The sequence below is a fragment of the Symphalangus syndactylus genome, chromosome 10 (assembly GCF_028878055.3).
Source record: "Symphalangus syndactylus isolate Jambi chromosome 10, NHGRI_mSymSyn1-v2.1_pri, whole genome shotgun sequence".
NCBI lineage: Eukaryota > Metazoa > Chordata > Mammalia > Primates > Hylobatidae > Symphalangus > Symphalangus syndactylus.
Genome location: NC_072432.2, coordinates 58133782 through 58149567, shown reverse-complemented (window position 1 = coordinate 58149567; position 15786 = coordinate 58133782). Strand labels below are relative to the sequence as shown.

At 34.3% G+C, this 15786-nt stretch overlaps 1 protein-coding gene across 6 annotated transcripts in view; it reads right to left on the bottom strand.

Annotated features, from left to right (window-relative positions):
- The window catches only part of ANTXR2 (ANTXR cell adhesion molecule 2), a 153419-nt gene that overhangs the window by 106613 nt on the left and 31020 nt on the right, over nt 1-15786 (bottom strand). For all 6 annotated transcript variants that reach the window (XM_063610338.1, XM_055297211.2, XM_063610337.1 and 3 more), the window contains exons 8-10: nt 8688-8748; nt 6175-6273; nt 4328-4397 (exon numbers count right to left, since the gene is read on the bottom strand). In XM_063610338.1, the coding sequence (XP_063466408.1) occupies nt 4328-4397; nt 6175-6273; nt 8688-8748 (230 nt within the window). The remainder of the gene's footprint in view (nt 1-4327; nt 4398-6174; nt 6274-8687; nt 8749-15786) is intronic.

Sequence of the window (15786 nt, the reverse complement as noted above, 5' to 3'; positions counted from 1 at the left end):
AAGTTGAAGAAAATAAAAAGATTCTATTATGAAGCCGGGCTCTAACTTCAACTCTGCCACACTGTTCATCTCAATGATACTTCAGTTTTCCTTGAAATTTTCTACACACAGTGATGTCCCACCACTTCTTTCTCAAAACACTCTGTCAAGTGTCTTCCCACACTGCCTTTTAAGAGAACTAATACTATCAGTTTCATCTGATTTAGATATTTATTTCATATTTGCCAGAAGATTCTGGCCAATGTTTTTGAAAGCACATTTAACTATACCATATGCCTCCTTAAATCATCGCTATCAAACAAACTGTAGGATAAGACTCCGGTTCATTCTGTTCTGTTTTTCTTTCTTCACAATGTGTTTATGTATATTTACCCAATTTGTTCTGTTCTTGCCAAATTACAGGTTTGAGATCTCAGCTATTGCAGAACAGCTGTGCTATTGTTGATGTCTCACAAAACAAGGGTCAGAGAATAAGCCCATGTTGCAAATACTTGTAATACTTGCACATTAAACTGTGAAGCTAGTGCCCCGGATTAGGGAATATTCAAAGAACGTCAGAGAATACATCCTATTCAAACTTAAAGAAGACAATTTGGCACAAAGGAACCACTTTTAGAAATAAATTTCTAAATAATCTGCAGATTTTTCTTGGTAAAACAGTTTGTTTAATCATACACCATTTTAAAAGTAAACTGTGTTCATCAAAAGAAATAGAAAACAACCCCACTACTATGACCATTCTTTCTGTTTAAATACTAAGAGTTTGTTCATCTTGGCCTAAAAATCTATATCAAATAAAGAAATTTAATAAATACAGATCTCTGTAATTATCAGACAGATCTATCAAAAAAAGTTATTGAAAGACCCATCTGAACAAATACCTGGATAGGATTTGCCCAGATAACTTTAACTTTCATTTACTCCATAACATCAAATTCCAAATGACGACCTAGGTCCTAGCTACTCGGCTACATTCTTAGTCCCCCATCTCCCACATGCTGTTTTAAACCAAAATCCACAAGCCTTAAGTTTTTAAAGGAATAATCCTCAAACAAAGTGCGATTCATGAAATAACACAAAGATAAGAAAAGAACAGATAGAGCAGGGTAATGAGATGAGGCACATGCCCATGGATGCAGCTCTGAGACTGTGCATCTGGCTTTGAGGCTCTCTGTCTAGGGTTACTTCACCAGCATGTTGTTAATTATTTAAGTGAGAGAATAAGGGGAACTATCACCACATCTGTCACCCTCACACAGGAAAAACCTCCATTCATTGTTGGGCCAGATGTGTTTATTTGAAACATAGACTAACTAGCTACTTAATGGGTTTGAATCCTTAGCCAAAAGCTAATTAGGCAAACATATTAAGCATCAGTCACCTTACAAGGCTAAACTGTTTCAATTGTGTTGATTTCAATCCAATCTCATAAGAGAGCTCATCACCTACAAAAGTGTCTGAAGAAAATTCAAGGCACAGGAAAGGTCCAAATTACTTGCAACATACTAAGTAAAATAAATAATGATGTCCCCAAATACCCAGTACATTAACAAATAAAATCTAAAGCTTTGCTTCAATGGTATCATGTACCTGATCCAGGAAAGGAAGGCAAAAGTAATTCTTTTAGACACATCTCTATCCCAGAACATTCTCAGTTTGCTTGTAGGTGAAATATTAATGTCAAAATCTAAATGAATGATGATTTCTCATGTCTGATATTTATTATGCTATGTGTGATTTAAAAATGTATCTCCTGGGTATTTAACCTATCTACAAATAATTAAAGTGTATCACTAGCTTCGATGGTATCCTCTTCAAAAGAAGACTGTGCCCAAAGGCAAATTCTAGAGAAAACAAAATCAGTGCCTGGGATAAAACAGGCATAATGCATTTTATAACTACTTCAGAGAAGAAAGTAAATTACTTTCCTTAACTAGTCACTATTATTTAAAAGCCAAGATTTTTTTTTTTTTTTTTTGCTGCTTTAAATAGTATTGCCCCCCAAAATAAAATTCTGACCATTTTCCTCCATCCTGGTACAGGTACCTGATCCCAGCAATCAAATGACCTCTTTCAGATCTTTATGTTAACCGGTAAACAAAAATATTTAAGAAAAATTCATTCATCCTTTTACCCACCAAACATTTAGTAAATCTACTATGAGTCAGACATTGTGTTAAGTGCTAGTAATACAATAAGAAACAAGACAAAACGTGTCCTAGCAGGAAGTAGAAACATAATAACAGACAAACAATTGGCTTTAGAGAAAAAATAAAACATGAAAAAGGTATACAGGTTACAGACTCAAAAGAGGAAGGTTGCATGATTAAATAGGGTGATCAGAAAAGGGTTTACTGAGAAGGTGACATTTGAACTAGACTTAAAGAAGGAGCTTACGTGCTCCATTGACATAAAGTGTTGGTAAATCATAAGTTAGGATTTGTTTTGTTTTACTTAGACTAAGTTCACATACAGTTCTAGATCAGGGGAAGAGCAATCCAAGCAGAGCCAACAAGAAGTATAAAAGTGCAGGAGCTGGAGTGCGCAGATGTGGTCAAGAACAGCAAAGAGGCCAGTGTGACCACAACTGAGTAGAAAGAGCAAATAGAAGATGAAGTCAGAGGGAGTGAGAGGCCAGACCCTCTAGAACCTGGTACAGTATTACACTAATTAGACTTCACTCTGAGTGGGGTAAAGAACTCATCACCGAGAATCTTAAGTGAGGAGATGACATAAACTGATCTGTTTTAACAAGATCACTCTTGTGAAGGATGGAAACAGAAAGACCAGTTGAGAGACTAATAATCCAAGCAAGAGATGACAGTAACTTGGTCTAGAATGGTAGCAGTAGAGGTAGAAAGCAGAGATTGGATTTTGGATAAATTTTGAAATTAGAGCTAAGAAGATTTGTTGATAGACTGGGTCTAAGAGAGAGAAAGAAATCAATAATTACTCAAAAGATTTTTACCTGAACAACAAAAATGATGGAGCTGCCAATGACTAAAATGGAAAATACAGTTTGGGAGATAGATTGGGGGAATATTCAGGAGGACCAACCAAGAATTACAGATTCAGTAAAACAAGACTAAACTTTAAGTCAGTAGATGTATCATGGCTAATACAGACACAATTATTCAGAAAGCCATTAAGTCCTACGGTGTGCTTGGGGTTAAGATGGCTTCACAAGAAACTGACTTGCCTCAAATTCCAATGCCAATTTAATTTAGCCACAGGTATGTTGTCAATAACATAGATTATTACATGATACAGAAAATGAATAATACTCTTAGTTTTGTAAGCCATCTTGTGCAGCTTCTTTGAATCTATTTAAAATAGAAAGCTGATACTGTTCCAATTTACTTGCATGACCAAAAGTGATGTGCGATAGATATCTTGAATATTTAAGTATCCACAAAAGATAAATGTTCAAGTCAGATTAAAAATGCTAGAATGATTTTCTTAGTTTCCATAGAGGAAAATATAATTGTCAGTCTCTAAATACTAATCCAAATTTTGGATTGTGGCCTTGTATATGTAATTTTTCCCTGCTTTCAGTATCAGATCTATATAAAGAGACCCTAGAAAACTGTATCCTATTAACTATCTTAAACATGCTCTACTGTTGGGCTAGAGAATATCTGAACTATTTGTAATCATTTGCTTCTTCATAGAACTGAAAAAAATCACAAATGGGAACACTAAATTATCAGTAGAATTATTTGTGTATAAACAATTCAAATAAGACTCCTTCATCCAAACTAAATTTATTTTTCTTTTTAGCAGATATCATGGTTTTTTGGCCACAAAAAAGAAGATGAGAAGATAGACCTTAACAGAAATGGAACACAAAGCACGAGTTCATACAAATGGACAAGTATTTCCTGGTGCAAGGTGTGCCTTTTTTTAGCCATGTTCTTGATGCTCTTTAATCACAATTTTTATTACATACTATGGTAATTATTGAAAATCTCACTTTCGAACTGTGTGTGTGCATGTGTGTGTGTTTAAAATAATGTTTATGGCTCTGATTATTTATAGATTCTAATAATAGTTCTCAAACCCATCCAGATAAATATTCAGAGAGCCTTTTAATCAGTATTGAAGAAACTAGATAAAATACTTTCTAGCATTTTCAACCCACTGAAGAGTATAGCTGAAGTACTAACTTGCTTGCCTAGTACTAAGTTAAGTGGCTTGCCCAAGGCTTACTTTTTAATGCTCTGTATACCAAAAAAAAGACAGAATAAAATGACCAATGTGTATGTCACCATTTTCTAATAATTTTTTACTAAAAATGTTATAAAATTGTTTTAAATTAAGTACTTACTCTCCAGCTTTATTCAGGATAGGTGCAGGGCAAAGCATAGAATTAAGCTGTACACTTACTGGTTTTACACCTAGAAAATAAAATGCCACTGAATTAATAAAGGGTCTTATGCATTTCACACAGTTTCATTAATAATATGAACAGCATGCTTCAATCAGAGTTCAAATGTGGAATACTAGATATATTAACATAAAAAAACTAAAGAAAGAGAAGTAAAAGGGAATGAAAAATGGAAAGAGATTATATGCTCCATTGACATACAGTGTTGGTAAATCATAAGTTAGGATTATTTTGACTTAGACTAAGTTCACATACCATTCTAGATACTATAAAATACATTTTCTCTTAAATTTTTTAAATATCTCAGATTTTTAAAAACAAATGCTCTGTATTATTTTAAAAGCACACTTTAGAAAAGATGAAGGAAGACGAAAGTTAGATGTCCAAAGGAAAATGAACTTATTTCACAAGTTTAATAAAACATTTGTCTACAATAAATAAATTCATTTTAGGAAGTCGCATACTTAAATCGCCCTTGTAACTTTAATAAAATATGAGAAAAATGATTTAGACTAGAGATATGCAGAAAAGTTACTTAGTCAAATTGATCATTCTAGAATCTAAAAGAGGAAAATACCAATTTCATTTATTTGAGGATTTACTTTAATAAACTTAATCTTATGTAGCTAAACATGAAATACGTTTATTTTATAATGAACTCAAATATGTAATCAAAAGGAGCTAGGCGAAGCTAATGCTTAGATACAAATGACTACTGAATAAAAATAAAATTATCTTGGCCTACTCGATTGTGGAACCTACTATGAAGAGAGTTTGTAAATTTTTGCCTTACTAAAATTGTGATCTTAATAGAAAAGACAGGAATTAACTATGACATTTAGCATGCTGTGATCCTCACCATTTTAATTCAATAAACACATATTGAATAGGTACTGTGTGTATGGCCGAAGCTGTGTTAATTGGAGTGTTTACACTCAGATAAACAGCAAAATGGCAGATGAATCTAAAAAAAAGACTCTACCAGAGTTTACAAAGTTATAAAGTCTGCCTTACAATATGAGTTTTGAAGGGCAATATAATAATTAATAAGGAAAAACATTTATATAGATACTCAAGGTGCTCAGAAAACTAAGGTCTATTTAAGAGGGAGGGTTTTTTCAGAATGAAAATAAAAACGTACTCTTGGCTTTTTAAAAGTCAAGGATAGGGAAAATTAAAACTCAATTCAATAAATATGAAAATTATCAACCAACACTATGCTGGGTGAGAATTTGAGATGCAAAAATCTATAAGGCAAAAAAAGACTATCTTCAATAAACTAACAAATTATTGGGAAATTAGATAAAGAAAACAAGTGACAAAATAAAGAAAGAAAAAAAGGAACAAGTAGGAGAGAAGCCAAAGATAATTAGATTTTAAGGCAAGTGTGACAAGAAAGAAGCCTGAGGAAAGAAGCAATTAAATCATGTGGTTGATGCAGTAGGTACAGAGTACAGTCAGGAAAAGTGGGTTCAAATATCAGCTCTGTCCATTATCAGCTGTGTCACCACATGCAAGTAATTTCATTCTTTTAGCCACAAACCATCATCTGTTCAATGAGGGTAGTTAGGACAGGGTCCAGCATTTATTAAGTTATAAACAAATGTTGCCATTATTAAATAACTATTAAATAATTATCACTACTATTTGTATTATCATTCAGACTTCATTTCTTTCTTCTTTGATTAAAAAATATGTCACAGTTTTAGTTGGAGAAAAAAAGAAAACATTTGATGCTGATGTGCTTTGCAGAGATTAAAACAACACTGAGATTACTGGGGACCTACTCGTTGTATATGTTTCATTTACAGTGTAAGTGCAGAGAACACTGCCATTCCGACTGCCCAGCATGAATCCTCTTCCGCTTAAGACAATCTGAAATTCCTCTAGAGGTAAAAGGAAATATAAACATTTAATCACTGCTTTACCAAAAATAAAAAACAAAAACACAAGCTGAAATGAAAGTATTAAGGTGCATAGAATAATTTTTTTCGTACTATTCAGTTAACTAATAGCAATGAAGACATAGCTCTATATTTCCAACTGTGCTGGCTTTCCTAGACCCTCTAGGTAAATGTAGTGAAGATACCATTCACTGCCACATGGGGATGCATTATTTTATTTTCTAAACAAAGTGATTCCCAGTAGTGACCAAGGTATTAGAACAGGAGCATGAACAGTCATTCCCAGACAGATACTATACAAACCTCAACTTCTATCCTTAGGAAAATACCAGGGAAAAAAACTTTGTTTTTCCCTACTTTCAGGTATTAAGGTTTGGGAATGTAAATAAAACGAATTAATTATGTACGTTTTTTAGTTCTTAGAAAAGTCATATGTAGTACTTTCTTTAATCTATGCCTGTTCCATACAGAATTCTTCTTTAACGACTTCTTCACCTTACTAATCCTGATTCATTTTCTATTTCAAACCTATAAATAATCAAAAGATCATGTATTTTGAATTACTAATAATCGATGGCCAGTCACAAAAGTTGATTTAACTTACTGTACCATTATTTATAGTAGAAGCAAGCACTAAAAAATGTTAGAGAGTGAGAGAATAGGCTGGAATGAAAGTTAAGTGATCAAATATCTTGACAGACAATGAATGTTTACTGCTAAGCTGCAAGATAGTATATTAACTATTTTAATAGTGATTAACGCTTGTTTAAAAGGTAAATTGAAGCACAAATAAAATTTTAAATAATGTATTTGAGCAGAAGATTCTTAAATTAGACAGATCCAAATAAGAAGTGGTTTGGCAGCTCTACCAAGGGAATACAAGGGGGAGGCTTTTATAGAACCAACGTGGAAGTAAACCAAAGAAAATATTTGACGGGTTATAGTTACACAGTTGCCTTATTTGGTCTATCCCATGGAAAGTCCCTAGTTATATAAGTTTGTTGGTTGTTTTTGATTGGTTGCACTTAAATTCTATTATTCTTAATGTAGGCATTTACAATAAATAGTTCAAATTAAATTCCAATTATATTTGTAAATCGAATAAAGTTAAGGCTACTTATGAGGCCTAAGTGTTTTTGCCTGCTTGAGGCTTCTTCCGGCCTGTTCTCCATTTTAATTTAACATTACCAATCCTCTAAAACTTCTCATATCTAACATAATACAAGTATAATATAGTCATTAACTATGCAAGGAACTACTGCCAACCCACTTTTCATTTACTATGTTATGAAAGGAATTTCACTTCCAAGTTAAAATAAAGCGCAGGTAAAACTTAAAATGTGATTCGGTAAGAGTACGGGCATTGAAGTCAGACAGGCAAGGGTCAAACAGGGTAATTACTAGTAGCAAGTACTGAACCTGTCTCTGCCTCAGCTTCCCCATCTGTAAACCAGGGATGTATAAAACTTTCAATAGTGTTGTTATAAGGATTAGGTAAAATTATAAATGCAAACAACCCAGTATACACTTGGCACAAAATTGGACTTTAATAAACAACAGTTACTATTTTAATATTACTTTTCCATTTATTTTTCTTTGTTTTCTCTAGAAATGTATTAACCTTCACTTTTAGGAAAGATAATCCTTTCCTGGGATGTTCAGATGCACTACTTTCCTTAAACATCTCCGTATTCATTCATTAGGGAATCTAGAAGATGCAGAATGTGAGACCATGCACAACCAGCTGGGAGGCTCTATGGTAAATTACAGAACATATTTTCTCCCCCACCAGACCCAATATTTTTCCTTTTTAAAGTAAAGTCAAGTTAAAATGAACTGTAGGTCAGGCTTGAAAAAGAAATAAAATAGGCCAGAGAGAATCACACTCTGTCTGGGCAAGGATGGCTGGGAGGTGTGAAAACCTGAGTATGTGCTTAGCACCAGCTGATGAAGCCACCTGCTTCCTTCCTGCCATCCGTCCATAAGTCAGTTCCTTATGTGCCCTGAGCTGGCAGATTCTGTACTTCGGCCAGGTCATCAAAGCATGGAGCTCAAAGTCTACATATACCTGACTGTTTGTATAATCAGACAAAAGAAACGATTTCATATTTTATTTTATTTGCCATAGGAAAGGTCTCAAGCGTGAACTAAATATACAGAAGATTCTAAAAGCCTGTCACACAATATGCTCATTATTTAAAATAACATTCCAATCTTAAAAATTTGAATTTAAAATAGAAATATTTCAAGGAATTATTTAAAAATTCTTACACAAAAAAGATGCCAAAAAAGTTAATTTTGCTATTCTTTTTCCAACATGAGTTTCATATCATATATTTTAGCTAGGAAAAAAAATACAATTTCTTACATGGTATTTTTAAATTCTAAACACTTACCCCCCACACAGACACTTGAGGGCTGCAATTCTAGGATTTCAGTACATGACTGAGCTAGTATCTAAAAAAGAAAAAAAAAAAAAGATTACCAAGCTATAGATCTAAATTACAACATGAAGTAAATTATAAGATTAGTAATAACCTTGAGGTCTTCTCCATACTTCAGTAGATCTCAGAGAAAATCTATTAACTACAGCGTGTACAGCTACCAAGTTCTTAGGAAACTTCTGCACTGTATTTCAGGGTATATTTTAAGATTATGGACTGTAGGATCCTTATCTGATTAAAGTAAATTCAGATAAGCACAGGAAAAGTGAGCATTGTCTCAAAATCTGATAACCTTGGGTATGAATAGATAACTAAAATTTCCTGCGGCCATAAAATCTATGTTGACCTTCCCAATCAAGCAAAAACAAGATAACAAATCAGACCCCCTGTTTAGTAATGCTGTTATGTTTTCTGTTCAGAAGACCAATATAATACCAATAAAAAAGCACTGCTGACTGGGTGCGGTGGCTCAACATAATATCAATAAAAAAACACTTCTGACTGGGCACAGTGGCTCATGCCTATAATCTCAGCCCTTTGGGAGGCCGAGGCAGAGGGATCACTTGGGGTCAGGAGTTCGAGACCAGCCTGGCCAACACAGTGAATCCCGTCTCTACTAAAAATACAAAAAATGAGCCAGGTCTGGTGGCTCGTGCCTGTAATCCCAGCTACTCAAGAGGCTGAGGCAGGAGAATCGCTTTAACACAGCAATGAGCCAAGGTCATGCCACTTCACTCAAGCCTGGACGACAGAGCAAGCCTCCGTCTCAAACAAATAAATAAATAAAAATAAAAATTAAAATTAAAAAGCACTTCTCTTTATTGGACAGTGGCATTTCTATTCCATTTCTCGGGCTTAATTCCTGTGGGTGCTATTCCCTCTTATATACATAAAAAATTACAATTGCAGAACATAGACTCCTTATATGAGCCAATATTCTTTTTAAAAACACAGACTCCGTACTCAAGCATTCCCAGAACACAGGAACAGAACTGCTCTTCTTAGCTTGTTCTGAGAAACAGAAACCACCACACAAGGGACAAGGCTACAACTGAAAAACAATGATGAAATAAGCTTCTCCTCATGGACAACAATCCTGTCTTTATTTTTAGAACTGCTCTGCACTATATTATCAGTCAGACAAATTCCAGATGATCTCCAGAATTCCTTTCTTGACATTCCTTTCTTGGCAGAAGTTGAAGACAGATGCTTTACAGCAGTTTCTAGCATCTCCTGTTCATAACTAGAATAGGAAGTAAGGACTGTAGCAGGAAATAGACATGCTTTCCGTGCTTTCTTTAATAACAGCGAAACTATAAGTTCTCAGCCCCTAAAATCAACGTGTCAAATCATGGAACTTTGTTGCTGAATATACATCTCTGAAAAGAGGGAAAATTTGTACTTTTTAAGATAACTTTCCAATAAACTCAACTTTTCACATAGTGATTGAGGATTTTGTGATTAGAAAACAAACCTCGTAAAATTTTATATCTGAGAAACTGCAGATGAGGCCCATTTAAATACAGAAATTACCAAAGAGATTCCATAGGCACTCAAAGACCTTTTTGCAGCCACATACCTCCTCTTGGTCTGCTACTTTATCTACAATAACCAACATTCACTTTTATGGATTCAAGAATTAAGAACTCTTGTTAAACGTTAATGTGCCCTCTTGAAAGGGTAGTATTTCAAATCACTAACATCTTTAAAAATTTGGACATAATTCAGATAACAAGACTCTGAAGGAAACAGAGTAGAAAAGATTTGCAAAGGAATATGAAGCTGAAAATGTTCCAACTAACAAAAATGGGCATTATAGCTATAGCTTTGGCCAATCTGAGATAACAGTGACAACAGTGAACCATCAAAATGGAAGGTTAAAGGAAAACACAAAACCCCCAAATCTATCTTGTCTGTTATCAGTCCTGAAGGAATTTATCTTAAAACAGATCTTATTAAGGAGACAAACTGCATCTTTCAGTTTACAATCTCTTTATTAGTTATTTAGCCATAGCTTTATCAGTATTACTGAAAAAATATTCCAAGTACCCAGGAAAATTATGAGACATTTAAAGATTACATCTACTGGCAATAGAAACCATTTCTCTACAATTCTTCAGAATAAAGTAAGTCAAAAAATTACGAAAGGATTTTCTAAAGATCATGTCAAAAAATATGCATCCAGAATGACTTCAGTGAGTTTGTAACATTGTATTGGTTTTCTGTCTTCTACCAGCACTGACCATAAGTCAATCAGATTTCATAATATTTAAGACAATTGTGCATATGTTGACTTGGTCTTTTAATTTGATCCAATCCATCAAAACATTTCTAAATAAATGAGAGTTCCAACAGCAATATCAAATGAGCAGTTCTCCTAAGGAGATCTCTTTCAAGCTGAAGAACACCCTCCAGGACTGTTGGTGATCTACGTCTTTTGAGCCAGGCCCTGTATATCCCCTATAAGGTATTTTAATTTTAAAGAAGAGGTTCAGGATGATTCAGCAATTTATGTTCTATTAAAGTCTGAGTTTAAAGAAATCAAGTTAAATTAAGCAGAGATTAAGGATAGCTAATGTTAGATATATCCTGCAGTAAACAGTATAGCTTATATTTGCTAATAACAATACATTTACATTAATTCAATATTCATAATTAATTATTTTAATAAAATAAGTTTTTCTAAAAATAATATAATTGAATGGAAAAGTGACTCAGGTAACATTCATTGAAAAGCAAGTAGTCAGAGCACAAGTCATAACATTGGTATCACAATCTAATGTTATCTAATTGAATTTCCATGGCATGTGCTCCTCTCTAAAGTTTGTTTTTATTTAAAAAAAAAACTCTTTGGACCTTAAATTATATTATTATTATTATTATTTTTTTTTTTTTTTTGAGACGGAGTCTCACTCTGTCGCCCAGGCTGGAGTGCAGTGGCGCAATCTCGGCTCACTGCAAGCTCCGCCTCCCGGGTTCACGCCATTCTCCTGCCTCAGCCTCTCCGAGTAGCTGGGACTACAGGCGCCCGCCATCACGCCCGGCTAATTTTTTATATTTTTAGTAGAGACGGGGTTTCACCGTGGTCTCGATCTCCTGACCTCGTGATCCGCCCGCCTCGGCCCCCCAAAGTGCTGGGATTACAAGCGTGAGCCACCGCGCCCGGCCTATTAAATTATATTATTACTGCATAACTCAACTCTTCTACTAGAAAACAAACTTTTTGAGGAAAGAAATGAGATTGAATTATACTACACAGCACATTCAGGGCCTTACACATTGTTTTGTGCCTTCAGTACAACCAATAAATGCTTAACGAATAAACATTGAACACACAAATTAATGAGGATATTAAAAAGTCTTATTAACAAACCAACAATCATATTAGGACATAGACAAGTCAGGATAAAGTTAATTTATGTGATGAAGCATCTATTTCTTCCATAAATTATGAATGTTGGAAATCCAGAAATCTATAATTTGAAACAAACTTCACCAAAACCATTTCCAAATGAAAAATAGGAGGGAGAAGAGTAAGAAGAGAATTTATGTATTTTTAGAAAATAAAATTTGTTCTAAATTTGTTCTTTTCCATCTAGAGTTTACCACGTTCCAATATTAAGAAAGCAACAACTAGAAATCAAAATAATTTGATGTCTGAATGCAAATAGTTTGCACCATAAATTTTTTTGAACAGTTTTACAAAAACAAAAGTTAATAGTCTATTCTCACCAAGTAATTATACAAATTGAAATGTTCAAGATATCAAAATGGGTGAACAGACGCTTCTCAAAAGAAGACATACAAGTGGCCAACAAACATACAAAAAAATGCACAACATTGTTAATCACTAGAGAAATGCAAATTAAAACCACAATGAGATACCATCTCACACCAATCAGAATGGCTATTATTAAAAAGTCAAAAACCAACAAACGCTGGTGAGGTTGTGGGAAAAAAGGAATGTTTTTCCACACTGCTAGTGGTATATTAGTTTAGCCACTGTGGAAAGCAGTTTGGAGATTTCTCAAAAAACTTAGAACTGTCATTTGACCCAGCAATCCCATTACAGGATACATATCCAAAAGAAAATAAATTCTTCCACCAAAAAGCACTCGCGTGTTCATCGCAGCACTGTTCACAGCAAAGCCATGGAATCAACCTAGGTGCTCCTCAACAGTGGACTAGATGAAGAAAATGTGGCACATAGAAACCATGGAATAAAACACGACCATAAAAATGAATGAAATAATGTTCTTTGAGGCAACATGAACGCAGCTGGAGACCATTATCCTAAGTGAATTAATGCAAGAAAATAAAACCAAAGACTGCATGTTCTCACTTACAAGTGGGAGCTAAACATTGGGTACTCATGGACATAAAGATGGGAACAGTAGACACTGGGGACTACTAGTTGGGGGAGGAAGGAAGGGAGATGAGGGTCGAAAGACCAGCTATTGGGTACTATGTTCAGTACCTGGGTGATAGGATCAACTGGACCCAAAACCTCAGTATCATGCAATACACCTAGGTAACAAACCTGCACAACCTGCACATGTACCTCCTGAATCTAAAATGCAAATTGAAAGGAAAGAAAAAATAGAATAAACCAAAATGAGTCTATTATATTAAAACTGTCATCTCTAAACAACTGACAAGGAGGAGAAACATTCTAAACACTCTAGTTAATTTTTGCCAAATTAAATAATATTACTGACTGAACACTGGATCAGGTGTCCAATCCACAATAAATGGCAAATTATCTTTAATACTTTGCAACTCCATCATTGGTACAAGAGAGAAAATTGTAAGGACTTTTCCTCTAATATATGCTGTCATCATTATGTTTCAATAGTAGAAGAAAATAGTTTCTACTAAATACAGCCTTAGTTGACATTAGAGAGAGCTAACAGCACCATAGACCAATAGATCAAATTTAAAGATAAACCAAGTGCTTAATAAATCTAGGGTATGTTAAGTCATGCACACACTAAATGCAAAATTTCATCATTTGACATTTTGGGGGATATATACCCATGCACAGACACACACACACACACACACACACACACACACACACACACACACACACATTGGCAAAGAACTTGATATCACCATGAGAAAGTATACTATTGAAGCATCTGTTCACCCAAAAAGTAATATTAGTATTAAGGAGTATTTACAAATAAAAAAATTATATACCTTATTACCTAATCCCTAGTTTTAAGTCCTCAAACATTAATATAGATGACAAAAAGTCAAATTTTCTAAATTAAGTACAAGTATCAGTAGTCCAAAATTCAAAAGAATTTCTAACATGATAATAGTTAACCATTCGTTGGGCACTTATGTTCCAGCAACTATGTTAAGTGCTTTTTATGAATTTTTTCAGTTAATCCTCATAAGTCTAATAAATAAATATTTTTATCCATGTTTTATTGATGAGGAAACTGGGGCTTAGATTTTTTTAACTGCCCTAGAAGAATTAGCTCTTAACTATGTTGTCCCTAGGTTTTATTGAGTCCAAACCCCATTCTTCTACCACCACCCTCCAGGTTTGTGATGGATAATCTAACCATTACAAAGTCTAATTAACAAACTAGTGAAATGTAACTGCCTGTTTTGTCTGGACTCCTGTAATGCTACCAAAAACAATCTAAAATCTGGCTGATTCCTTATCCTCAAAAGTATATCACTAAGCTTTCACTTTTATTTGTTAGGATTTTCTTTCCTTTTTTCGCAAAAATTTTTTTTAATTTTTATTTTAAGTTCTGGGGTACATGTGCAGGATGTGCAGGTTTGTTACATAGGTCAACATGTGCCATGGTGGTTTGCTGCACCCATCAACCTGTCACCTAGGTATTAAGCCTGGCACGCATTAGCTATTTTTCCTAATGTTCTCCCTCTCCCCACCCCACCCACAACGGGCCCCAGTGTGTCTTGTTCCCCACCCTGTGTCCATGTGACCTCACTGTTCAGCTCCCGCTTGTAAGTGAGGACATGCAGGTTTGGTTTTATGTTCCTGCATTAGTTTGCTGAGGATAATGGAGTCCAGCTCCATCCATGTCCTTGCAAAGGACATGATCTCATTCCTTTTTATGGCTGCAGAGTATTCCATGGTGTATATGCACCACATTCTCTTAATCCAGTCTATCATTGATGGGCAATTGGGTTGATTCCATGCCTTTGCTATTGTGAATAGTGCTGCAATAAACATATGCATGCATGTATCTTTGTAATAGAATGTATGTTTGTTTTAAAATTCCTAATGCCATTGACTTTGGATAAATTAAAATGTTTAATCATTCTATGAATTAGTAATTTATAGGATAGCTAAATACTTAGGGCCCTCTCTCTTATTATTATTTTTCTTTCTTGTCTTACTCTATTAATGTTTTCTATCTCAAATTTGTTTTGCACAGATAAAAATACACAGTTTTTACTTCTCAGCATCATTCAGAACCAAAAAGACAAAAGAGGCCATACTAGAACAACAACCTACCACAAGCCCTAAAGCTGGTTTTGGAAGACAACAGGCACTTAGAAAACTGCAAAACTCTGTTTATAAAAATTAAATTTGTTATATGATCTTAGAACACATTTTCTTCACTAACTATGTGAATGACATCTAGGTTTCATAGTTCTAAAATTTTAGAATTTACCTGAGCTGGGAACAGAAATGTGAGGCAGAAGTTTAGGGGTGTTTTTCTTTCTTTCTCTGTACTTGTTCTGGACATGGAGCAGACATTGGGTAAATTTTTCAAGCGGAATGTTAGCCTTTGATCCTCTCTCCCTCACTGTCTTACCTAGGTTGCTAGACACACACAGTTACTTCTGTTCTAAATATGCTCTCTATATAGGTTTCCTTTATCTCCCAGAATACTCCATTTCATTGTACCTATTCTTATCTCATGAACTCATTCATACTTTATATTGAATGTGAATATGTGAATTGATAATATTGTAAACTCAAAATGATGTTTGTTAAGCTATGAAAAATAACTGTGCATGGAAATTCAGGCAGTCTAACAATTTTAAAGCAAGAAATGCA